Below are 26447 nucleotides of genomic sequence, written 5' to 3'. Positions count from 1 at the left end.
GGTGTCGTCTGTCTGCTCGATCTTCAAGTACAAGCGTCCCGGACCAGCCACACAAATGTACTTGAAATTCCAAGATATTTTTGCAGCCCCCGAGGTCGTGGCACTGCAATTTAAAAGACAGCCGGCGGTCGCTTCTCCCAGCGGCTATGTTAACTCCAAAAAAACGGCCATCTCACACATTGTTACAGTGGAACATACCTAAAATATACTTAACTAGGTCTTGAACGAAGACTGTTTTCAGCGAGCTCTTGTATTCCTAATTAGTTTAGTTTTAAAAATATATATTTTCGAATCCCTTTAAAGTTGATATTCTGACATTCAAAGTCACATATTTGTTCAATCTACTGTGGGTTGACTGTAGTCTTAGAAGACATTTGTTAATACTTCGGCATGTTGATTTGCCGCTTTTGTTGTTTCCTTTGGTCTGTATTTTTAGATCCACGACGAGGGGGGCAGCTCCTGCACCGACTGGCAATGGGCAAAAATGGACTGTCTTGGAGGCGTCTATGCTGGGATTACCGTGCTCATCCCCAGCCACATATGTACATATGTATGTGCACCCCAGTCGAGGAGATCCACCTCCAGATTTCGCTCTTTGCAGTGGGCGTGCAAAATTTCGTAATTTCCTGTGCGTCGCTAAAAATAATCGCATAGCATGCCGCTTGCAGCGAATAAAAGATACGTTTCGTTTAAAATTTAGATTTAATTTATAGAGGATGCTAGTATAATTTATTTTTAAAACTGTAAAATTTTGCATTCTTGTGTCTCCTCAACTCCTCCTTCAGCGCCATCAAGCGGCTCTCCAATAAATATTAATATAAGTATAATACATGCTGTTACAATCGCGGTTCCTTCGGTTTTCTTTGGATGGCAGGGCAGCAAGAGGTTTTAACTTAAGATTAATCATCAATAGCACTAGGCTATAGATCTTGATTTGGTATTTGGTTGTTGCTGTTCATGTTGTTCTTGTTGTTGTTGTGTGGTGTTCTGTGGCGTGGTGTGGTTGGGTCTCAATGCCCGTGTGGTTTGCAGTGTCTGTGGTGTTTAGATCGCTTAGAAGCACTTGCGGTGGACGATTCCTGGGCCGGACTCGTCGTACTCCTGCTTGGAGATCCACATCTGCTGGAAGGTGGACAGGGAGGCCAGGATGGAGCCACCGATCCAGACGGAGTACTTGCGCTCCGGTGGGGCAATGATCTTGATCTTGATGGTGGACGGCGCCAGGGCGGTGATCTCCTTCTGCATACGATCGGCAATACCAGGGTACATGGTGGTACCACCCGACATGACGATGTTAGCATACAGATCCTTACGGATGTCCACATCGCACTTCATGATCGAGTTGTACACGGTCTCGTGGATGCCGCACGATTCCATTCCCAGGAAAGAGGGCTGGAACAGCGACTCTGGGCAGCGGAAACGTTCGTTGCCGATGGTGATCACCTGTCCGTCGGGAAGCTCGTATGACTTCTCCAGGGATGTGGAGGCGGCGGCGGTGGCCATCTCCTGCTCAAAGTCCAGGGCAACATAGCACAGCTTCTCCTTGATGTCGCGAACGATTTCACGCTCAGCGGTGGTGGTGAATGAGTAACCGCGCTCGGTCAGGATCTTCATCAGGTAGTCGGTCAAATCGCGACCAGCCAGATCCAGACGCAGGATGGCGTGGGGCAGGGCGTAACCCTCGTAGATGGGCACGGTGTGGGAGACACCGTCACCGGAGTCGAGGACAATACCGGTGGTACGACCGGAGGCGTACAGCGAGAGCACAGCCTGGATGGCCACATACATGGCGGGTGCGTTGAAGGTCTCGAACATGATCTGGGTCATCTTCTCGCGATTGGCCTTGGGGTTCAGGGGGGCCTCGGTCAGCAGGACGGGGTGTTCCTCGGGGGCGACGCGCAGCTCGTTATAGAAAGTGTGGTGCCAGATCTTCTCCATATCGTCCCAGTTGGTGATGATGCCGTGCTCGATGGGGTATTTCAGGGTGAGGATACCACGCTTGCTCTGGGCCTCATCACCAACATAGGAGTCCTTCTGTCCCATGCCCACCATTACGCCCTGATGACGGGGACGACCCACAATCGAGGGGAAGACGGCGCGGGGCGCATCATCGCCGGCGAATCCTGCCTTGCACATTCCGGAACCATTGTCCACGACCAATGCGGCAACCTCATCGTCACACATCTTGGCTACTGGCTGTTTTCACTGCAACAACAACGAGAACGGAGGCGGTTTTTAGAAGGAGAAGTGAGAAGTGGGCTTTCGGTATTCGGATTGGGTATGGATTTTAATTGTAATCTTGTGTGTAAGTGTGAAATTATGAAATACGTGTAGGTGTTGCCTCAGAACATGTATGACTTTAAAAGAAAGAGTATCTTTGCAGAGGAGCAATCATTAAAATTAATAAAAAAGGGCTGTCTTCAACTTTTGAAAATATTACATACTTTAATAAAAGTTTTAATTAATTATAATTTTTGATTTAAGATCAAACAACTAATATTTTTCAGTTTTAACATTTTAAAGAATGTTTTTTTAAACAAAAATTAGTCACTATTAAAAACCAAACATTTAAGGATCGTTGATTAAACTTTTTCTGCTCCTTGTCAAATATGTTGTTTGTTGAGATCTCTATCTTTCCAAAGTATCTTTCTTTTCAGAAAGTTGGGCACTGTACACTGGATCCAGCATCGGATTGGGTAAAAGTCAACCAGACAGACGGAATTGGTGGATGTGGAGTATACTAACCGTTAGACGAAGAAAAACTAGAAATCCAAATCAACACTTTCGCTGTAGAACTGCGAGTGGTCGCTGGACCGAGATGCGCTAATATTTATACCATTCTGGCGACCCTCAGTCGTTTTAGATATTTTCCGCACGCACACTCAATCGCCTCTCGGCACACATGTGCACATGGATGCACATTGCGCCGGCGGGGGGAGATTCTGAGTTTCTTTTAAAAATAATTTGTTTTCGTTGGATTTTTGCTTTTGGACTTCTGCTCGCTTCGTTCATAATTTCCCAGATGGTGCACTGCAGGAAAGATGGCTCAAAATATGTTATGAGAAAATATAGATTTTTGTAAAGCGCATATGATGGAATGAAAATAATCAATTTTGTACCTATTTTCTATTGTGTAATGATTTTCTAATATTAAAATATCATACCACAAACTACTTCTTAAGTATTATTATTATATTATTAAGTAAATATGCCAGAAAAATATTTAATACTTTTAATTATTTGGTTTAAAGCTAAGTAAAGGCTTGTGAACTTGGTGATGTTTAGGTCACAGCTTTCAACATTTTCTCTTTGTGTAATATCGACTGAGAAACAGAGAAACAGACGGATCTGAGCGCCTTGGTAAACAACATCGCGATGGCACACAGACACTCACACCCGAGAAGATCCTCCGGATCGGAGCATCCCAATCGTAGGCGTAATGTTTGCTCTCCATCCGAATCCGAATCGTTATCTTTATATGTATTTGTATCTGTTGCTATATCTTTGTCTGCAGCTGCGGAGGTGTCTGCAGATGTATGGGTGGCGTGTTCGTTTTTTGTTTTGTCTAATTTTTAATCAACATTTGCACGTTGGCCCAATCCATACATGGTTGCGATGGAAATCTCTCAGCGATGATGAGAACGCACTCGCAATTAGAAATAAGAATTTCAAAACTAAACCAAAACTTATATACCGCCGCATTCTCTCGGCCATAATTTGTTGGGTGTGGGCTGTTTTTCTGGGTGGGTGGGTTGGTTGTTGGTTTTGGGGATAGCTGGTTAGGGACCCAAAAGCCATAAACACAAACGGAAAATTGTTAATAGAGCGAATAGTGCATTTATAGATTTGCCAGATTTTTTCGGTTGGCCAAATTGACATTAATTAATACGCCCCAACTTATTTGGCCATTAACATTTCTCTTCGAGTTTTTCTTCTTGGCACACACTCATCAATCACAAACGAGATCATTGAAAGCTATTCAGTTAATGATCAAAACTCTTAATAGACTTATATGGTGCTATGAGAATTTTTAAAAATAATAACAAACGGAAAAATGCGTTTGTTGTTTACACTACACATATTCTCTCAATTCGTTGAGAGTGTTGGTGTGGGTGGGAAAACCGTGTATGAGATGGAAAAGTCGGGGAAAGCAAAAATAATTTAAATGAAAACCGTGCGCTCTCACGTTTTTGCAAGAGATTCTTGGACGCTTACGCGTAGAAACGTATCTAGAGTTTGGAATTCTATTTTTAGTAAGGAACTTACGAAATTTGTATATTTAAATCTAGATAAGTATGCGAGTGGCCAATTATCACAGGTGAGGAAATACAATTTCTTGACAGAAATGATTATGTACCGTGTCTAGTACCTACTGGAAATGTCTTAACTTTTATTAAATATTGTATTCAATCTCCATGATCCCCACTAATGATGTTACTTTCCATAAATAATATAGAATTTCCCACATATGTATATATGCGTTCATTCACTCTGTTTTCCCCGCTATCAGCTGAGTAATCGGCAAACATTTTCACAACGCCTTGTTGGGCGCCATTCATTTGGTTTGCCACAACGCCTAGCTGGTCATCATTAATATAAAAATAAACATGAATATATGTTAACAGTTGTGTATTATTTTTTTGTGAAATTTTTCGGCCCACATTAGCTGCCCAGCAGCTGATTGAATTGTGTTGGCCAGCAACAACACAAATCTGCCAATTTGATGATACTGCAACAAATGTGCTGCCTGAAAATATTATTTATAAAAATCTGAGAAAATCACATATATTTGATTGTGGCAGCGTCTTCCGAAGAGGAGGCACCAGCCAACCAGCCAGGCCACCACAAAAAAGAACATACCAGGTCGAGCATTGGGCCACCACCACCTTTTAAGGATGCGCCAAACAACGGAGGAGAATGCCGACGACAGCTTGACGTTGGCGGCGTGCGCGCTTGTTTGCCTTTCTGACAACCAGCCGCATCGCCAGCAGCTACGGCTGCGGATGCTACTACGGATATGAGTACGGAACACGAGGAAAAATATTAAGAGTTTGTGCAACAGTGAAAAACTCAAGTAGCTATCTCTACCCTCTACCAGCCACAAGTACCGATGCAAACAATCAAAAACCTTTACATATAAATTAGTGAACATTTATTATCAAGCTTAGATGAATTTTGACATTTGGGACATCTGGGAAATTCGCCTTTTATTATCTAAATCAAAATGATACGCATTTTCTTACTGTGCAGCGGCCAAGTAGACTGCATTACACGGTGTATGGCAAAGCTGTATTTTTAAATTGAATATTGTGCCAAGAAAATATTAATATGCAAGCATATTTATGAATCTCTTCAAGCATTATTTCGATATTTTTAATATTTAATATGCATTTAATGCCTTTAATTCAATGCACATGTTTGGTTATACAGGGCGTATGCGTGATCAATATATATATGTATGTGCAATGTAAAGAATACAATATGCAGCTATAGATGCTATATGGGCTTTTAAGATTTTATTATAGCAGAAATGATTTTGTTATTACTTTGTAAAGTAGCTATACCCGTTTCTCGATTTTTGATTATTTATTTATTTTGCATGTCAATTATCATAGAAATGCCAAAGTCATTTTCGCCACTTCAATTTCTAATCATGTTGAATTTTAATATTATGAACTTTTTTCGTGATTTTTTTCGTTTTCCTTTCCCTTTTTTCAGTGCGATAGACATATTTAACGTAGCACAACTCGAAGGCAAAGACGCAGCTGGCAACCAACAAAAGTCCCCCGGAAAATGCGATGGCTCCGCGAAACTGATCAAAGGTGAGAGCCTTGAAAGGATCTTCTCGCACCCTTGTTATCTCCTCGTGGATCATGCGTCGCATGTCCAGATCGCGTGCCCACTTTTGCATGTGACCCGATTCGATGATATGCTGAATCACCGGGTTTATCTGGTGCAGCAAATGGTACTTCTTCGGCAGTAGCATGGTAACCAAATAGACATACAGGGATTCTCGGCGGTCGAAGCAGTAGAGACGATCTCGTTGGATTCGGGGATTGTAAAAAGAGTGCTGTCTGGAAACAGCAACGGCGATATGTTCGTTTTGAGCTGCATCATTGAGGCAGTCCACTAAATTGTAGCACATCTGAAACTTTTCGCGTATGTACTTGAAGATCTAAAAATGAATTCCCATTAATTTCCATGATCGAAAATGGGATAGTAACTCACCTCACCATCCTTGTTCAGATGTCTGACATGCTCGGAGGTGCCCATCACGGTCATTTTATTGCTATAGATCTCTTGCAGAGTGTGGATCTGATAGGAACTACGTGGAGTTGTCAGTGTGCTGATCAGAAAACTCTGATATGTGTTGCTAAAGAAGAAGCCCATTAGAAAAGAAAGCGCAAACAACTGCCTTAATGTAATTGGAAAATCCTGTGCCGGAATGGCCTGGTTAAGCAAGATTCCCAACACCCTCAAGCAGGTGGGGAAATATCCATTGAGATTCCGCAATTGGAAGCCTGATACGCGTTGAGCCAGCCAAACAACCAGAGAGCATGTAACCACAAAGATTCCAATCAGAAAGCCAGCATCCGCATTGAAAGTGGCCACGAAATTGAAGAACCCATGTCTGCGCTTTGCCCTGGCCACACACCATGTGAGTTCGTCCTGGTGATAAGGAATGGAACTGGAAACGAACTGACTGATGCTCGGATCTTCATCTATTCCTCCGACTATCATCTCTATTTCACTGCGATTAAATATAAAAACATAAACTAATTATTTATTAAATAAAAAACGGGACCGAGTACGGGACCTTATATTTTATATATATTAATCAGGCTTACCCATCGATCAATTGCTGAAAAAGGTGATACAAATTGCTGTTTTCGCCCTGCATTTCGATGCTAACGTGCAGACGCTCGGCGATGGTCTGCACCATTTCGTACTCGATTCCACTCAACTTGAGCTTTCCACCGGATTGAGTTTCTGTGTCTGGAATGGCTCCATCACCGTCCTCCCCTGGATCAGCATAGCTTTCGTCGTCCGATTCGCCATAATTTGGAGATGTGTCGTTGTAGTCATCTTCATCCCCTTGCAAACCGTAGTAGTAGTCATCCACGGGTTGTTCCTCGCTGTTGCGAAAAATATATGGTTCCCATGGACGAAACGATGCTGTGAGAGGACACCCACTGAGGTCGCGTGGGAATTTATCCTCGAACTTGGCCCGAAAAAATTCCTCGATAATAGCTTCTGGCTCGGAGGAATTGGAACTCAAATCATTCTCAAGTTCATCATCATCTATTCCAGGGAATTCATCAGCGTTAGTCTCGTTATTGGAATCACTTCGGTTATCATAGTTTGTTTCAGGAAATACACTTGTATTTTCAAGCGAATTATCAGAATAATAATTTTTAGGCGTTACAAATTGTCTTAGCAAGTTTTCTTGCGATTTTATAGAATGATAAAACCTAGTTCCTTCAGGATTTTCATCATAATCCATATTTTCAACCGTTACAGTTTCTATTTCAGTTATATTATTCTCAGTAGCTCCTTGACTAGTAGTAGCAGACTCGGAATTTTCCTCAATATTTTCACCACTTGCCCCAATTCGGAACTCATTTTCCACCTTGTTCTCTAGGCCACCGTCGTCATTCTCCTGACCTTCATCTCCCTTCGCCTGGTCTCCATCTTCCTGCTCTTGGGGTCCATCTTCCTCCTCCTGTTCTCCATCTCCCTCCTCCTGGGGACCATCATCCTCTTCCTGGGCTCCATCTCCCTCATCTTCATCATTTTCATCCTCGCTATCCGTTTCTTCACTCGGATAATCACAGGCATCCAGTAATTCCACAGATATCACACGATTACCACAATTATTGTCCGGATGGTAGGGAAAAACAGTTTTACCGTAGTAAAATTGATTTTCCTCGCTCTGCCCTATAACATTCACGTTGAAGATCTTCTTGTTTATAAATGTTAGAAGAAGTTCCACCATTAGGTCGTTCATCTCCTCGTCCGTTTCCTCCAAACTGGCCAAATAGACGACGAATTGAGCCAGGGGATTCCAGTTGACCATACCTTTCCAATGCTCGAATACCTCATCTAGGTCCTCGTCCTCCAGGTTATCCACAATAAGGAAATAGCACTGTGGCTTCTCGTTCATTAGAAACTTCGCTGGGGAAGGTCCCTCCCTGGAGTTGGTTATCAACAGGCTCCAAGGATAATTCTCGTAATTGTTTACTCCTCTTAGTAACTGCTCTTCGATATTGGGCAACTGATAGTTGCGATTGATGCATAGTACTGAACCCGAGAGTCCATCACCAGAATCGAAATACTTTCGTAGCAATGCCAGGATGCAAGCCTCCTGTCCTTTATCTTCGGTTTGAACCTTCATCAGATTTATTCCGAATCCACGAACTTCGGAATGCTGACTCAAGAGGAACAGCAAGGCCGCCAACCAAAAACGTTGCTCAGGTGTGGACATGCCGCAAACGAATGACTGATCCACGCCCATTTACCACGCCCACTTGGGGCGGGTAACGCACTCGCAGCCCCCAAGGGAACCGACTCAGTTATTATACTGCAATTATGTTAATTTCCCAATCTCTGGGCTTATTCGAGCCTCTCGGCTGCGAATATTATTAATATGAATAATATTTTTCCCCACATTCTGCTTGGTCTGTTTGTTTAGGCCACGATTTTTTATGGCCCCGTCATAAACGCCGAAGCTTCAATTGAATTGCGACAAGTCATATCTAAAAATCTCTCTGAACCAATATACCGCAATGACTGCAACTTCAATTAGATGAACTCAGTGCTAGCACTTTAGCTTTTTTGGTTGAAATGTTATTCGTTCAAACATACAAGGTATACAAAAAATATGACAAGCTATAACTGAAGTTTTGTACTTTGTTTTATTTTATACTGCATTTTTCTCTCTATTTAGAATATTTCGAATTTAGAAGTACTTGCAAGTAATCTAACTATTTTAAAAGATAAACTGCGACAACTCTGACTATATTTCGACTATTCCTTACAACGGTCTGGTGGAGTCTTATCCATTTGACAATAAATACAAATTTGAGCTACTCGCGGGAACAACGAGGCCTGACATTTTGGAATCATAAATTATAACGCACCGTATGTAAAAGAAAAAACAAATTAAATAGAGCGCGTGTGCATAAAAAACGATTTACACGACAACATGCGATTGAATTGCAAAATCTTGGTGGTCACCAGATTTTGAATCCAGCAAATTGGCCTCATTTTTATTTATCTCTTGGCCGGCAACATATTTCAAAAACGCACAATTTTTTATGGCTTGCATTGCGCAAGACATACCATTTTCAATTTCCATATTCGTCATTAGCTAGCTATAAACTTTGAACACTTTTATGTCTCACACCTTTACAAGCATTAAATCCAATCAATTCACAATCGGGACTATCTGAAACACTAAAACACTACAATTAGGCAATCAAGAGTCAATTATTGCAAGATTGTTGCCAGAACGGTGTCTATAAGTTACTGAAATTGAATAATTTCCCAACCAGGCAGCAGTTTAAGTTTCATTTTATCGACATGCCCGTTGGTAAAAGTTGAGCCAGTTTTGAATTCTGTGGTCATGAGCTACAAAATATGTTAAGTATGTAGAATATTTGAAATGCGTTAAATTGGCGAGTAATTCGACTAAGAGACGCTTCTTGTTATTTCTGCGTTCTCCTGCCTGATCTAAAATTTATAATAAATTTTATTATTTAAAATGACTCTGTACCACAAAAAAAAAAACATAAAAATCACTTGCCTAGTCGGTATGGTAATTTGTTAATACATATTTGTGTTTGCAGCACAAAAGAAAATAGACTTGTTTTTTACTTTTGAATATAGATTGCGGATTAATAAATAAGTACATAAATTCAGACTGCGGGCTAACGAATAAGTACATAAATTCAATACATTTTTATTTTGGCCGAATATGCTAAAGCAATGTTCCAAGTGATATAAATATTTTAAAATCATAGCTATACAATTTTTTGCTCTCCAACTGATACGATTACCAACCAATCATTAGGCTGCGATTTGTATATATCATAGAAACCTTAGAATGACTCATTTGGCAAAAGGTATTCGAATTTCGTTATGCCACAAGCGTGCATTTCTGACAATTTATTAGCTTGACGTTTGAAAACAAAGCTGGCATGCATGTCCGGCGCACTTCAACCCCTCTGTCCCCATACATATATATAGATATAGTAAGTATATCGGATCAGTCTGGTCTGCCATACTTCGCATTGGCCAAAGGCGTCAAAGTCGGAGTCAGTTGCAGCACTTTTGGCTTGGTGCTGACCTTCGCCAAGAGAATAGAAACGATCATAACTGCACATAAAAAAAAGATCATTATCGAACATACATATAGAGCTTGAAAAGAAAGTTAATACATTTAAAATGCATACCTTTGCAAAAATATTAATCACCTAATATCGAAAAATCTATTTCAGCTACACAATAGCACATCATTTTTCATTCATGCAAAATCTCAAATGACCCTCATTTATTTATTTCGGTGTCCATATGGGTAACTAGTGACCACACATACTTCAAGACTGATTTATTAAGCTTATGGTTGAAGTAATAATAACTCTTCAACCGCAATGCTTGAATTTTATTGGAGGATATTGATAATCCAGTGGTATTCACAATCGACGGAAAACGAAAGTATGGGCCGCACAAAATAATACGAAACAATTGTGGGAAACCGAAACCGGCTGTTGGCACTCCTTCTGCGGAGGTGGAGCCTTCAAGCCACATTGGTCTAATTGGTATAAGTGCAGACCATTACGGAAAACCAAGAGGCAAGCACTTAAGCGGGCCCATTAAAATCGCTTTAGAATTAGTGCTGATCGCGATATTAGTTGATTGAGATCCGGCGCCTAGAATGCTTGGCCCAAAAGGTCCCAAACCCACCCGAGTGCCTAAAATGTTTACCAAATTCACCGAATTTATCAAGACCTTGTCGCCGATGACAGAGGCGGCAATAAAACTGTCAACGGGCGACAAGAGCTGCCTCCATCCACCTAGATTGATTCAATTAAACTCACATTTGTGCGCACAGAATGCGCAAATGAAGCAATTGCACGTTGACGATGACGAGGCATTTGGAGAATTTGAAACCAGCGGACAGCCAAAAAGCCTCAATTTGAAACATATTTAAAGTTCATTTCGTAATGGACACAATGAGAGGAGATATGTGGGTTATTATTTTGCTTTCATGTGCATGGAGAACAAAGTTAGAAACATTTTGATTGAGCCAAGAATAGTTTTGATGAATTTTATTTAAGGAATATGATTATATATTAAGGTACATTATTAAATTGGTAACAATATAGGAATTGCCCTTTATTATAACTTTTACATATGAAAAAATGTTAATTTCATTTTTCATTTCTCCCGGTGTGTGACTTATTCCATCGTTTGGCGATGCGGCGATTAATCTTCAGGTGTTCCAGTGTTCAAGCGTTCAAGTGTTCAAGTGTTCAAGTGTTCATCGTCACCGAGTCATATGGAGCGAGTGGCCAGCAACAGACCTGGCGCAGATTTTGTTTCTCCGCGGATTGGTTACTTTCGAAACGGCCAAGCCAAAACGGCTAATGAGCATCGGTCCAGGGCGTTGTTGTGAAAGGAAACTCTTGATAGTTGTGATAGTTTTGATAGCCGCGAATCGCCCCGGGATAGGCACAAGCCACCTACGTTTCCGGCCGGCTCGCATGTCGTAACAGCTGAATCGGATCGGATCGGATTGGATTACCCGGTTATATCACTGTTTGCTGGCCATATCGGCTGACATTGGCCACAGCCTTGAACCGGCGTGGTTAGAACCGGTACTACATAAACGTTTATTTATATCGTAACTTGGTATTAGCTTGGTGGTCCAAGTGTTCTCCGAAAATACGGCAATTAAGAAAGAGAGTGAATGTCGAATGGGCTTGGCCCATTAGCATGTGTTAATTAGAGTAATCATCAATGATAATGCCCCAAACGGCAGTACTCATCCACGCATTGGTTATTTCGAGATCAAGTAAACAAACTCCGTGTGTCACAATGCAAACAAATGCCAAATCGAGGCACTTAATGCTAACTTGGCTAATTCTGCCCGCAAACCAGTTTCTATATAGCGGCTGCAGTCACCTTTTTTGCATAACCCCTTTTAAGTGGGGCTTTTCACGATTTTTTTTCCTTTTTTTGGGTTAGCGCACAGTCGACGAAAATTGTCGGCAGAGAACATTTTGGTGGATTTTCAATTTGGGGCACACGGGCCCCGAAAATTCAAATCGTTCGGCATACTTTCCATTTTCAAATGGGTGCAAGCAAGTTGGTCCCTCAAACAAGCCGGCTCTTTGGTCTCATGGGCTTTCACTGGCGCCGATATTGGTCAAATGTAAATGGGTTCCTGCCAACATGTTATGAAACCCGAATCCAGTTCAGCTCAGTTGGACAACTCCGGTAGAAATCCAGTCTGTGTGCTTTAGCACCTGTCCTGCATTTGCAACTAGCGGAACGAAAGGGTAAACTCTATTTATAATTAAATGCAGTCAACAGAAGGCGGAATTTGAATGAAAGACTATCGCTTATCAATTGAGGGGCTCAGATTATTTAAATGCAGCTTAGTCTGACAACTGGGTAGAAAATCCAGTCCGTGTAAGCTGAAATTTATAATTAAAATAAAAATAAAAGGGTGGAATATAAATCACCGATTTGACTGGCCAATTACTTATCAACGGTGGGGGCTCTGAAAATGTAAATAATGCTTGCAATATTCTCAGCACAGCTTGAAAATCCAGTTAGGAATCTAGTTTTTACTAACAAGTAGGGACATGGTTTAAGTTAGCATATTTAAGGGGATGTATAAATCTTAAATTTGACTTAGCAATTACTTAGCATTTAAATGCAGCATTGTGTATGCCAAAAATATCAATAAAACAAATATTCATTTGAGCTGAACTGGCCTTTCGAACTGGTTGTGGTATTTTAATTGCCAACCCAGTACATTTAATTTATAAGTGTCTGTTTACCTTAAATTCAGCCGCATCATCATGCAGTACAATGGACTCTCCATTGACAAAAACAGGCACTGATATGCTGATAAAAAGACACAAAATTCACCAAATGCGAAAATAAAACCGAATAAGTTATTTATTGGCAAGGCGATAATGAACTTGTAAAGAGAGTTAGCCCAATTGCCGCAGCAAATAACAACTGAATTACAACAATTGGCCGTCGCGTTGCCAGCAATCATAACCTGCAGACTTTAATGCAAATTTGCGGAAACTAGCACCACCGAGCGTATGAGTGATGTGTGCCCAGCAGAAAAGCTGCTCTGAATGTCCGCCCATAGAGTATAAGAGTTGCAATGCAGCAGGAGTCGACCAAGTTGATAGGTTGTTAGGCCAATATAAGGCAACAAACAACCCACTCTTATAAAATTTGGTGCGCCTGGCAAACGGAACGCAGTCGCAAAACGGCAACCGCTACGCTCGGACGTGTCGCGCGATCAGTAAAAAGAAAAAGAGCAGTAATTTAGGATTAAGTAAAATATAAAGCAGCCACTACTACTCAACAACCAGCTCCAGCAAGCTCAAAGTGTATCAAAAGTAAGCAAATGCCAGATGAAGCACAAATTGCCTCGGCCAAAAAACAAAAGACTTAGGCAACGAACGCGCCGCGCCGATTGCTGCCACTTCGCGAAGTGCGGTTTTCAACGGTTAAAGTGCAAATTGCCGTGCATTTAGTTACCTGCTCGACTGCAGCTTATGAGGCGTTGCCAATGCCACTCTCACCGTTTGAATTCCTAATCAAAAAATAACATATATAGAGCCCATCTGACTTAATTGGCAAATCAATAGCCGAAGCCAAGGGTATGCTGTTGCACATTGTAAATTATTAGCCAAATGCGCCAATCGCGTGTGTCAGTGTGTTTTAGTTTGGTTTGTGGCCAAAAGAAGCCGCTGCGGTCGGAGAACGGAACTGTGTTAATTAAGTTTTGTTGGCAAACGCATTTTTGTTTAGTTCGGTTTTTGGGCCCAATTAAAATCGATCGCTGCCGCAAAGTGCAGCCACTCTACGTGACTGCCGATCTATACTGGATTTATGACCGCATATCGATGTGCACATGTCTGCTAGCTCTAAGGAAGCTGTTACGGCGACCTTTTCCGCCGTTTGCAAAAATACAAAATTCACAACCAGGTGTTAATCAACCTTCGACAAACATGCCTTCCGCTCAACTCCGCAGCAGTTTTGTGGTTTATGAGAACACCGAAATTGGGCGATTCAAATAGGATCAAAGTATAATAGTACAACTCAATTGAAATTAAAGATTTTCGGTCTCATGTCCATTGTGGAACGCGTGAGAATTCGCCGAGCAACGAGGTGCAAAACATTGTAACGTTGTGATTCAGATAAGGCAACACACCATCCAATCGCATAGTCGTAGTGTGTAGTACTAGTTGGTGCAACTAGGTTGAAGTTATTTTGCTTAATTAGCCTCTGGCGTCCAATGGGGGAATAACGCTTTTCGTTACGTCACGTTTGGCTATGGAGATGTCTCAAAGGGACCCATTAATTAATGGGCTGTCCAAAAGTGGCCCACAATCTATACATTTCTTTTATTGCGCATAGATTTATGCTTCCAATGAATAATGTAAATAATATTAGGCCTTTGTTAGAAAATTTCATTAGGTCAAAGTTTTTAAAGGGGTTTTCATTGATTTATTTGTTTGGTCTAGGCTTTGGGCCTAGATGCATAATAAAATGTAATTTATTTTATGCATTTTGAAAATACATATCAATACAGTACCTAGGAAATGCTGAAATACTATAAAACATTTGGTGGAAAATCAGTCATCAATTTTTTAATTTAGTTAAATTTACAAATTCTCTTATCATTGATTAAAATTGCATGTCTAAAACGGCAAAATAGCGATTTTCCAAGGGTCACTGAGCCAAATATTTTATTAAACTGCTACATTGCAATAAATAATTTGGCCAAGATTTTTCTATCGTGCAGCCAAGTTGTTTTCAGCATACGCTTTCGAACCACTTCGTGCTGAAAGTTAATGGACAAATTAAACGAAAATTAAGCGAAATTTCATTGGGCTGCCATAGCTCATCATCGTGAATGGCTATCAAGCGAAATGCGCATTTGAGCCAAAAAAAAGTACATATAATAACATGTAATATAAAAAACAAGTGGCCTGGCGTTTTATGGCTTGTAGCTCTTGACTTGTAAACTTTTTGTAAGCGGTTTGTTCCGCTTGCCGCCCAGTGAGCCCAATAAACTAGTGACAAAAACCTCAGTCGAGTTTTCTTCTTCACATTTCTTTTCTGAATTTCCGAGTTTCCGCTCGACGTTGCACAAGTGTTATGTAAAGTGCACAGGTGCGCAGAAATAAATCTATTTTACGCATGTGGCGCCGGGATTAGCCTTGACTTTTTCACTCTTTGTTTTATGTAATTCATCAAATGCCAGTTGCTAGCTTGAAAATTACAAAAATTCAATTATCTCTAACTGCTTACCGTGGCACGCGCCAATGAAAGTTTCATGCAGCACGTTGGCCATGTTTCTCTGCAATTTGCCAGAGCCAAACGAGTCTAGGAGTTGCCTCCGCCACTTAATAGTATATGTTTTGAGCGAAATCAGAGACAACTGCCCACAGCCAATTGGCCAAAATATTCAAATGCCTCTGACCAGTGGATAGCAAATTAAAGTGTCGTTCCTTATGTCTCCGCACCAACCAAAACTTGCTGAGCAATTAAAAAAAATGCATACGCTTGACCGTTACACTGCAGAAAGTCGGGTCGAAAACCTAAAGATGGATTTGGGATATATTAAAAAACAATGCAATCTACTGCGATATCCAAAAGTAAAAAAATGTTGTTTTTTTTCTGAGTGCTGAATATTAAACTTCAATTTTAAAATGCATGTCATGTTAACTGATTTTAATAAACATTAAAACTAAAGCGTAATGATGGCTAATGGTCAATAAATAGCAAATTGATATAGAAAATGTATCCAAATATGTTTTTCAATGGAAGTTTGTTTCTTGAGACATGACAATTTGAATTTTTTATTAGTGCAACTCTTGCAACTGATCATTGAGATCGTGTCTACGAGTGGGATTCGACTGGCGTGAGAAATAAAAGCACGCCGCAGATGCAAGCGCAAGTATCTGATGGATGCGGACACTTCAATCCGGACTGACCCAGCTGCATTGCGAACTCATTTGAATACAATTGCCAAGCCCACTCCGCATTTTCAAGTCTGCACTCCACAAATCCACAATCCGCATACCGGCTTCGGTACCGGAATTGGCACATTTACATGTAATATGTATCACCGAGAATATCTTTTCTGCATTTAGTTAGAAAGGCTTCTGATTTGACAGCTAACTAACCTTATTGGTTCCATTTAAATTGAGTGAATTGGCTGGGAATTCCATGAAATAGTTTACGGCATTGTATGTAGATTGTAGCTCAACAATTAAAAATGCATCGTCTGCAATTGCCTAAAACGACTTGCTAATCGTTTGGAGCTAATTCATTCAATTGCACGATCCAGGGACTCTGGTACTTCACCTATTGATTATGCATTTATTGCATGCGGTTTTCAAAGTCTCTACACTACAAATAAAGTTTCGTAAATTAAGGTAAAATTCAGAATATGATTAAGAAAATTAGTAACAGCATAAAAAAATATGCACATACGAAAATAAATCTCTATACTATAAAATTGCAATATTTGTTTATCTAGTTTCAAGTATAATATTGGTAAAATCATATTATTAAGCACGGTGTTTATAAAGAAATGTAGACCATTTTCAAAGCCATTAATAAAAACAACCTTTTCGATTGAGAGATTTTATTTAATATTCATAAAGATTTTCGAAGGGTTCGACATTCATTAAAGTACAAAACAAGCTAATTCTTTCATTAGCAACAATAAGAATCGATTTTTATGTTGGGAAAATTTGTGATTGCAATTTCCTCCCATGACGATCGTCCGGAAATAGAAATGATAGATAAGCCCCAGCAGAATCTGAATTGCAGCAGTTTAAATTCTCGACTTGCAGTAGCTGCAACATCAAGTAATTCTGGTTTCTTTGTTTTAATATCTTGCAGACCTCCTCTTGCCATGATTCGCATCCTAGTTGGAGTGATTTGTGCGGTCCTTTGGTCGCCGGTTAGCCAGGCTCTAACCCCTGGCTTGCAGGTGGCCAAGCAGTGGAAACTCCTGCGCTATAACTTCGAACCTCAGGCTCCGGTCTCCGATCCTAATTTCTATAATCCTCAAAATGTTCTCATCACCGGCCTGGCTGTTACGGATGATCGGATATTTGTGGCCACACCAAAGCTCTTCTCAGGAGTGCCCTCGACTGTGAGCTGGGTTTCCAAGGCCCAGTTTGGGGATTCCCCCACCCTGAACGCCTTTCCCGATTGGACATTCTCCAACACAGGACGCAGTGACTTCAACTGCAGCGATCTCATCCTGACTTCGGTTTACCGCCTGCGTGTGGATTCCTGCAATCGCATTTGGCTGCTGGATGCTGGAATATCGAGATCCCTGGAGGATTACGAAATCACTTGCCCGCCAAAGATCTTGGTCGTGGATCTGGCGACGGATCGAGTGGTGAGACGTATTGATTTTCCTCCGGAGGTCCTGCGAGGAGAGTCCCTGTTCACCAACATGGTGATTGATGAGACGACGGCCAAGGGATGCGATGATGTGTTCGTCTATATTACCGACACCGTGGAGCCGGGAATTATTGTGTACGACAGTGGAAAGGACGTCACCTGGCGGGTATCCCATCCAGCCATGTATCCTGATCCGGACTTCGCACAGTCCGAGATTCATGAGCACCGCTTTGTTCTGATGGATGGAGTGGTCGGTTTGACTTTCGATGAGCGCACCGGTGTGGTTTACTTCCAGCCATTGGCCACGGATAGGTGAGTCAACTTTAAACAGTAAAAAATTTGATAGGTAATTCGATTTTTGAGTAGAAAACCGAACCAGTTCATTCAGTTGCAAATTACCCACAAAAAACATAGAAATACCTTTATTGACTTAAGGTAATTGGTCACGTAGCTTTAGGAAGGTATGATTATCTGTAATGGCTTACATTGCCTTTTGAGTTTCAATGTTAGCTTAACTGTTGAAATAATGATCATTAAATTAATTCAAATATCTTCGAGTTATGTTAGCTTTCTCATTAAAATATACATGGACGATCATAATTAAAAAAGTAAATAGGCTATAGGCTATGATAGGTTTAGATTTTAAAGCAAAAATTAGTAATATCTAATTGTATCTCTTTATTTTACAGAGTTTTCTCCGTGCATAAGAATGTCCTGCGTGCGGGTCCTTTGCCAGATGGCAAAATGCTGGATGTGAAGCTGGTGGGCAAGAAGAGCTCCCAGGGCATTGGCCTCGCCGTATCCCCGTTCGACAGCAGCCTGATCTTCAGTCCCCTGAGTGAAACAGCCATCGCCTCGTGGAATCCAACGACAAACCAGCAATCGGTATTGGCCTTCGATCGCGATCAGTTGCAGTTTGTGGCCGATATCACCACCACAAAATCGGAGCCGGGTGTAATCTATGCCATAGCCTCGAAGTTCCATCGCTTCTTCCTCAAGAACCTGAATCCCAATGAGTTTAACAATCGCATTGTTAGGCTAGAACTGCCCGCTGGGAACTCGCTGCTGGGTCATCGAGTCGCCCTACCCGCACCACCCACTCACAATAGTTTGTTGAACTACGGCGTTTTCAATACTCACGGTCAGGCCTCGACGAATGCCCTGCAAACGTACTTCACCAGTCCGGCGCTGACCACGCCCTTTACGACCAAATCGCCCTTTAAGTTCGAGACCGGCGGCATTGTCAACTATTCTGCTCGCAATCCGTTTACCGCTTTGAATCAGGGAGAGGCCTTCCCGCCCAGCAAGGCGACCAGGGACAACTTCCAGCGGTCCTATTTGGACACCCTGGTGGGCACCACCTCTCCGGCGGCCACCACCCGAGTGGTTTCGGTGCCACCCACCGCCTTCAGCGGCCGCCACAGTGGTTACTACTATCAGCGGACCACGAGGTCGGTGGATCAGCAGTGAAAGACAACTCGCGTACACTCTGCGTATACGCAATGCTCGCATCAGCTGATGTAAATATAAAATGTAAATTGAATAAATTATTTTTATGACATATCTGCTCATGTGTATTGACTGTAAGACTTGTACCTTAACCAAAGTTGCTGTGGAGCTATAAAACGAGTCATCAATCAAAAAGCTTGAGTTGCAAGTTCCTGTTTCGAAGCCTGCAAATTTTATTACCTATCATGAATTCAAAGTTCAAAAACCAACTAATCGGTGTAAAATCCGTATTCCGGAATTCTATAGATTATGAATTGGTCGCTTTTAACTTATGGCTCTAACAAATGTTATTTATAGTTTTTCTTCTCCAGCAATAAAGCTACAAAGTCTGATTAATGCTGGCAATAGATACTACTATTTATTACTTTCAAACCAATTAATTAAACGTTAATATCGGCGGCGACACTTTATCGTGGATTATTTTCGCATTAGTATGCATTGAATGGCAGTGTCACAGCTCAAATGATTAACAAAGACATTAACTATAAAATCGGAACAAGTCTGCCACCTGTTGCAGATTAGTGTGGTAACAGATATACACAATGTGGAACACGGTATTGGAGATTGGTTAACATTTGATACCCTGGCAAGGTGATAAGCCAACATCCGGCAGTTATTCCACGCATCGTTGGCTATTAATATTACTTAATTTGGGAAATAAATATTCCGTATATTAGCACTCTTCTCGAATTGAAGGCAATGTAGAGTAAGGTTATATTAAATGTGCGAAGAATATTAAACTTATATTTTTGCTAAGTTTGCCAAATTAAGCGACCAGTTTCGGTCATCACACAGTATTCTGCTTTAAATGCCATTAATAATTTGTGGCCAAAACCGGTCGATTGGCAGGCGTCGGTGGGATTAGATAGTATCGGCCGCTCCAGGCAGTAATTGATGGAAAAACAAGAAACAAAGTGCACAGGGGCAAGGTGGACAGATCTGCGAAATTTGCATGCAGTCAGGTGTGTGGGATTGGTTAATTGATTATGAATGTGATTTCGGGCAATCAGTTGGGACACTTTCTAAACCAAGCAATTGAATTTAAATATTTTACAAGCTTATATCCAATTAATTTACACACTTGTACGAAAATATGCAATTGGTTTTATTGATACATTCTTAACTTTTTATCTGCAATTCGCTTACATGATACAACACACAAGCCGGGTACATATTCATTAAATATACATTTCCGAAAAAGTCCACTAATAAAATTGAACAATAAAAAATATAAAGGAAAAGTGAGTGACGAGTTCGAACCCGTAAAAATTTTATAACTTTGCGCCAAATAACGCCGTCCATTGAGCTTTGTTTAAATATTATGAAAGCCGAAACAAAAAAGGTTGTATTAAGTGACCAAAGCGGACAGAATGTCCAAATTGACAAAATGATTTTTGATTAATTAAACAAATTAAGCCAAGTTACCGTCCAATGCACAGTCGTTGCACTCAACTGACACTTAAATGAGGCGTGAAACGACAGCCAAACTAGTTTTTTGCCACATTTAATGAGTTTATTTCTCCATTTTACTGGTTTGTGGTATAATTCTAAGTGGCACGCGCCTCCACCACATTCGTTTTGCATATAAGAGGCAATAGGCCATTCCGATCATAAAGCCATAAGCACCCGATGATTTATTTATTGGGCACTATGTGTTCATTTAGCATGTTTAAGATTATTGTGTACCATAATTTGCTTCCGAAAATTTCAAAGTCATTCAGGCAATTGAGTTTTACTTGCAGTGCCAATTTTAAATTTCCTCTTTTCAGTTGCAATGGCGTTTAATCCAAAAAGACATATCCGACATACTTCATTTGCTGTAAACACCAAAGCCTCAATTATTTTTATTTTCTTTAAAAATCTAGGAAATAAAATATATAACCTAATAATTAGCAAAACACAATAATTTCCCATCACATTTGTACATTTTAAGCACGATTACTTGCATTTTAATTGCATTTATCAACTCTAAGTAAGGATCTTCTATAAGCGAGGAACGACTGTATCGGTAGACCAGATCTGTAGGAACCCATTAACTATAAACTATTAAGTCCACTGAGTGATTCATGGGCATTTCGATATTCATAAGCTTGCTTAGCAAGACAGGTGATAAGAGCTTTGACATAAATCAGTCCCTGACTAGTTCGTGTTTTTTTTTCAATGTCAGCACATAAAATCAACACTTATGTGTCCGTTGAATTCTGTTTAAGTTATGTTTGAATCTTAATCTATTAAATTATAGGATTTTTATTAGCCAAATATCCTAACGAAAAATATTTCACTTCATTTGCATTATGGCATGGCTATTATATTAAAGTAATATTAAACAAAATAAAATACCTCTATATATTTCCATTGCTAATAACTTATTTATACATTCTATATATCTATTTATATATTTCGTCTATACAAAGGGAAATACCCGTAGCAAGGGTAAGATAACAAAAGAAGAGCCTCTAGAGAAATGAGCGTATATAAACAACACAGCAGACTCAAAATACAATTTAAAAACCAGTTGGAGCAAGTAAGATATACCATCTTAAAATGGCTTCTGGTTTTGTTATTTCCCAATTTCGTATGGTTTTTTGGTGTGTGATGGTTCAGTATAATAGCGAGAGCCCTCGCGTAAGGATCTCTCATCGTGCCAAACACCTCTTAAAATGTATAACATTAAACCACCAAAAAGTTGACAAAACTCAGTGATAACAATTATATTTCCTTCAAGGCTTATTCTAGCCCTTGTTGTGTGGCTCGCTTACCCAAATCTTTGCTTGGCCCAGTACCACCTTAATCCTCCCAAGACCATCTTTCCGGACTTCAAGTTTCCCTCGGATTATAGGGATACACCCATAGTTTTTGAATGGAAGAATCTGCAGTACGGCTTCCCCAGTGAACAGGAACGCGATCAGGTGCTCCGGAATGGTCGCTATAATCCGGATAGTCCCATACCCATAGACATCGATGTTTATTATCCACGTAAGCATCACAAAGAAGTATTGCAGGAATAACCAAAATATTGATTTTTTACAATGAATAATTAATAAGCTCATAGTATGTGAAAAAATTGTTGCTTTACGATTGATTAGTAACATTTAATTTGCATTTCGAAAATGGGTATATAACCTGACAAGTCTATTACTGAACTGGGAATAAATTCCCAGTAAATATGTTTTCTGTAAAATAATACTTTAATAATCCTTGTACTCTAAATACTCTTCACCTTATTTTCCAGCTAATGGCGGTCCACCTAGACACTTTGTGACATCGCCTCGCTTCGGACAGGGAGTTCCCTTTTCCCTGGGCTATGTGACCAATGTGCAGCGGGAGAACGGAAGTGAAATCCAGGCCTATCCTAGCTACCAGTGGCACAGTAGCCACGGAGCGAATTGCGATGGTCTAACGTCCGTGTACCGGGTTCATATCGATGCCTGTGGTCAGATGTGGGTGCTGGACAGCGGTGAAATTGAGTTCGTGCAGCACTGTGCCCCACAGGTTATGGTCTTCGACTTGGCCACCGATCAGTTGATCCATCGGTATCGTCTGCCCGAAACATCCTATAAGGCGAAGGTCAGTAGATTTGTGAATATATTTGCAGACATCAGGGACCCACCGCCAAGTGGGCAGTGCAAGGATGTATTTGCCTATCTGGCGGATCCCACAAGTAAGGCCATAGTGGTGTACGATGTCGTGGGTCAGAGCTCCTGGCGCATCGAGAACAAATTCACCTATCCGGATGCTAAGTTCGGAACGCACACAGTGGCTGGTGAGAGTTTTGAGCTGCTCGATGGACCTTTGGCTTTGGCGACGACTCCTTTGGGACTGGGATTGCGCCGCCATCTGATTTTCCACGCGCTGTCCAACGAACTGGAGCTGGCCATTCCTTTGGATATCCTAAATAATGCCACGAATTGGCAAAAGGGTCTGAGCTCCTCCCTGTCGGAATTCACTGTCTTGGGTAAGAGAGGGATTCAGTGTGCCTCGCATGCGATAAGCAGACAAGGATTCCTGTTCTGTGGCTTCCTGGAGCCAATCGGAATTTTCGGCTGGGACATACGAAGGCCCTACAATCGCGAAAATGTCAAGCTACTTGCTATTAATCCGGCTACGCTGCAATTTGTGAGTGGCATGAAGATTGTCCGCAGACCTGCTGATGGACGGGAGGAACTGTGGCTGCTCTCCGATCGACTGCAGAAGATATTCGCCGGAACCATTGACTACAGGGAAATCAATTATCGGGTGATGCGGTGCGATGTTGATGACCTGTTGCAGGGGCGGGGCTGCTTTTAGGTGCCCAATTCCTAATGCCCAGACACCCTCGAGATCTGTGTAAATACTTTTAAAGCCGACATAAAAGATGTCCATCTATAAATCTTGGGACGATTCGAAAGTGTTTGCTTGACCGCCACAGGTACACGACCTTTGTCTTTGGGTTTGATGGTCCATGTTACACTCGCAAAAATAAATACCAAAATGCCAAACACTCTTTATCAGCTTTCTTATTCTTTTCACTTAATAAGTGCTGAGGTCGTGTTAAATTTTTACATTCATTCGCATTTATAAAATTATAAGTAATAAATCATTAAATAAAGATTCTTATCTTTGGATTTAGCAATGATAGGACTTAAATGTATTGCAACATTTGTTCTATTACCACATAGCTTAAGTTTCTCTGAGTGCACTTTGAGATTGAAGGCTAAGAACTTTAGGGCCTACCTGCACATCTTTAGTCTTCGGCAATCGTTTGAACCGCGCGGAACTGTCACTTAGCAGGTTCTCATTTGATAGCCATGTTGGTCGTCCTGCTCGCATTATTTTGTGCAGTCCAGGGCCAGGCATTGGTCCTCAAGGAGCTGCACACCCTGCATCAGTGGACGAACCTCAGTTTGGGCGACGATCTGTCCAAGGGCAATCGCTTTCTGCCGGTGGATGTGGACATTGAGTACGGCGATGAGGGCAGGCATCGCACCTTTCTCACGATTCCGCGACTGGGGATGGCCACACCCTTCACACTGGCCACCGTCATTGCGGAGCACAATGAGCTGGTGGAGAATCCCAGACTGGAACCGTATCCCAACGAGGAGTGGCACGTGCCACCCAACAATTGCTCCGGCATCACCTCAGCCATTAGGACTTATGTAAGTAATAAAGCATATTTTCCCAACAGAAGATATTTCATGAATATTTATCGTTTTCTCCCAGATCGACGAGTGCTGGCGACTCTGGGTGGTGGATTCAGGGCAGGTAAACTCCCTGCAGTTGTGCCCGCCACAAATTCTCACATTTGATTTGGTGAAGGACGAACTAGTCCAACGACACGCACTTCCGCCCGATTCCTACATTCCCAGCGTATCCATCTTCACGGCTTTGGTGGTGGATCTGGCCGAGAGGGGCACACCCAACCGATGTGTTGGCGGCAGAGCGTATATAGCCGATGCCTGGGGTTATGGTCTAATCGTGTTTGACTCCCTGACGGGACGATCCTGGCGCATAGAGCATGAGTCCATGAAGCCGTCGCCCTTGCTGAGATTAGGACGCTCCAGCAACTCGCAGGCGGGAATATTTACAGTGAGCCTCAGTCCCAGCGAAGTGGAAGGTAGCTATTCAATTTAAATTCTAAATACTCAAAAATTATTTATAATTTCCAATGCAAATTTACAGACCGCTTTCTGTACTTTCACACGCTGAACTCCTTTAATGAGATGAGGGTTCCGCTCTCCCTGATCAACAACGAGACCTTCTGGAAGTCTGCGAATGCCAGCAGGGATAGCTTCCACAGCCTGGGCACCCGAGGAATCCAGTGCGAATCGGAGGTGATGGATCAGTCGGGGAATCTCTACTGCAGCCTCATCAGTTTAGGGGCGCTGGTGAAATGGGAGGAGTCCGTGTCCAACTACACGGCGGATGACCTGCGTGTGGTGGCCTACAATCCGCACAAGATCAAGTTCGTCACGGGCCTCAAGATCAACAGGAATTCCAAGGGAGAGGAGGAGCTGTGGGCCTTGAGCAGCCAGCCGAAACTCTTTGTTGGCGGCGACTTGCCCGCGAACGAGGTCAAGTTCCAAATAATTGGCTGCCGAACCGCTGACCTGCTTGCCAACACGCCGTGTACAGTGGGCGCCGCAGAAACCACGCCCACCAACGTTTAATTAAAACTTAGTTTTAACAAGTTTGAAACTGCGTCAATCGATTACTCTGATTTAAATTGCTGGCTGTAGAAGGCTGGCTGTTATGGCGCAACTTTGATCTATCGATAAATTGCTGACTGTGTTTAGCTGAGTAGTATGGCATTTGATTTGCTGACTGTGGATAGCTTTGTGCTATGGCACGTGCTTAGGGCTTGGTCACACTTAAGTTAGCCAATTAGAAAAGTAAACAATGTCTAACTGGAAGCCGTCAGGCTACGAATTACTAATTAGAAAATCTCCAACTAGACATGAATAGGAAAACCTCTAACTAGATTTGAATAGGTAAACCTCCTATCGATAGTAGCCGGTAAATATCGATATCGAATTACCGGGTGACCATCGGCTTAAGTTCCAGCTCTATGTTTACGTGTAGAACTTTATTTTCGGTTTAGTTTTGTTTACCAATAAATTTCGTTAGCTATGACAAATCTACAACGCTGGCTATTTTACGCATCGCTCTTTGCGATTCCCTATCTCTCCGTTGTTTTGGGAACAGTGCAAACGCCACTAACTACCAAGTATTTCCTGCACATTCAGCTTTTACCACTTTTGCTCCTCGTGATTTTTGGAGTGAGTTTTTGGATATGAATCAATGCAGATAACACCTCTTATTGACTACTACTATATATTACCCACAGATATATTCCGTTTGGACTGTTCTATATAGAACTCTGACTTTTAACGATTGTCCCGAGGCCGCCAAGGAGCTGCAGGATGAAATTCAGGAGGCTCGCAAGGATTTGATAGCCAAGGGATTTCGGTTTCGAGATTAGGAGACTTCCAGCTCGTAGGACTTGTGCATGTTAATCTGTAATTCCATTATTTATAAAAACAAAAATTACGCAAATTTACTCTAGACCGCATTTTGTGTGGGCGGACGCGTTGTTGGGGGCTGATTTCCCCAGGTGTCGGAAGTTTGGTGGCCAAATTATGTTGAGGTTTTGAAAGGATATGCTTGAAAAAGTATGGAATATGTTTATGTTTAATTGGCTTAGCTCCCCTGTGAATTACTCAAAATAAAAAATATAAGAAAACTAAAAAAGTATATGAGGTAAAATACGTTTAAAG

The 26447-nt window shown here is 41.5% G+C and overlaps 6 protein-coding genes and 1 long non-coding RNA gene across 9 annotated transcripts; 5 read left to right on the top strand and 2 right to left on the bottom strand.

Annotated features, from left to right (window-relative positions):
- Nucleotides 1–412: 412 nt before the first annotated feature.
- Nucleotides 413–2805, bottom strand: Act87E (Actin 87E). Of its 3 annotated transcripts, none has more exons than NM_001300385.1 (2): nucleotides 2746–2805; nucleotides 413–2205 (listed from the first exon to the last, which is right to left on the bottom strand). In NM_001300385.1, exon 2 carries the CDS (start codon nucleotides 2182–2184, stop codon nucleotides 1054–1056), a length of 1131 nt encoding a protein of 376 aa, NP_001287314.1. In that variant the 5' UTR covers nucleotides 2185–2205; nucleotides 2746–2805; the 3' UTR covers nucleotides 413–1053. The 3 variants fall into 3 exon arrangements, with proteins under 3 accessions (NP_001287314.1, NP_477091.1, NP_731812.1); NM_057743.5 differs by having other exon boundaries at nucleotides 699–2205; NM_169525.2 differs by lacking the exon at nucleotides 2746–2805 and having other exon boundaries at nucleotides 699–2341.
- Nucleotides 2610–2955, top strand: lncRNA:CR45591 (long non-coding RNA:CR45591). Its single transcript, NR_125155.1, has one exon. It is a non-coding gene; the product is annotated as a long non-coding RNA:CR45591 (long non-coding RNA).
- Nucleotides 2956–5647: 2692 nt separating this feature from the next.
- Nucleotides 5648–8509, bottom strand: Ir87a (Ionotropic receptor 87a; the record flags this gene model as incomplete). The annotated part of the gene is made up of 4 exons (NM_142033.2): nucleotides 7600–8509; nucleotides 6849–7302; nucleotides 6229–6751; nucleotides 5648–6175 (listed from the first exon to the last, which is right to left on the bottom strand). Exons 1-4 carry the CDS (start codon nucleotides 8483–8485, stop codon nucleotides 5648–5650), a joined length of 2391 nt encoding a protein of 796 aa, NP_650290.2. The 5' UTR covers nucleotides 8486–8509.
- Nucleotides 8510–13501: 4992 nt separating this feature from the next.
- Nucleotides 13502–19245, top strand: yellow-e. The gene is made up of 3 exons (NM_079620.3): nucleotides 13502–13649; nucleotides 17173–17997; nucleotides 18375–19245. The coding sequence occupies exons 2-3, from the start codon at nucleotides 17186–17188 to the stop codon at nucleotides 19153–19155; spliced, it is 1593 nt and encodes a 530-aa protein (NP_524344.1). The 5' UTR covers nucleotides 13502–13649; nucleotides 17173–17185; the 3' UTR covers nucleotides 19156–19245.
- A 2544-nt stretch (nucleotides 19246–21789) lies between these two features.
- On the top strand, nucleotides 21790–23679 carry yellow-e2. Its single transcript, NM_142032.3, has 3 exons — nucleotides 21790–21856; nucleotides 21920–22170; nucleotides 22427–23679. Coding segments are annotated over exons 1-3 (1308 nt in total). The 5' UTR covers nucleotides 21790–21854; the 3' UTR covers nucleotides 23482–23679.
- A 238-nt stretch (nucleotides 23680–23917) lies between these two features.
- Nucleotides 23918–25365, top strand: yellow-e3. Its single transcript, NM_142031.4, has 3 exons — nucleotides 23918–24329; nucleotides 24394–24787; nucleotides 24853–25365. Exons 1-3 carry the CDS (start codon nucleotides 23982–23984, stop codon nucleotides 25338–25340), a joined length of 1230 nt encoding a protein of 409 aa, NP_650288.1. The 5' UTR covers nucleotides 23918–23981; the 3' UTR covers nucleotides 25341–25365.
- Nucleotides 25366–25736: 371 nt separating this feature from the next.
- Dpm3 (Dolichyl-phosphate mannosyltransferase subunit 3) lies at nucleotides 25737–26229 on the top strand. Its single transcript, NM_001038962.3, has 2 exons — nucleotides 25737–25949; nucleotides 26018–26229. The coding sequence occupies exons 1-2, from the start codon at nucleotides 25800–25802 to the stop codon at nucleotides 26150–26152; spliced, it is 285 nt and encodes a 94-aa protein (NP_001034051.1). The 5' UTR covers nucleotides 25737–25799; the 3' UTR covers nucleotides 26153–26229.
- The last annotated feature ends 218 nt before the right edge of the window (nucleotides 26230–26447 follow it).

Source organism: Drosophila melanogaster, chromosome 3R (assembly GCF_000001215.4).
Source record: "Drosophila melanogaster chromosome 3R".
Classification (NCBI taxonomy): Eukaryota; Metazoa; Arthropoda; class Insecta; order Diptera; family Drosophilidae; genus Drosophila; species Drosophila melanogaster.
This window is presented reverse-complemented; position numbering and strand designations above follow the sequence as displayed.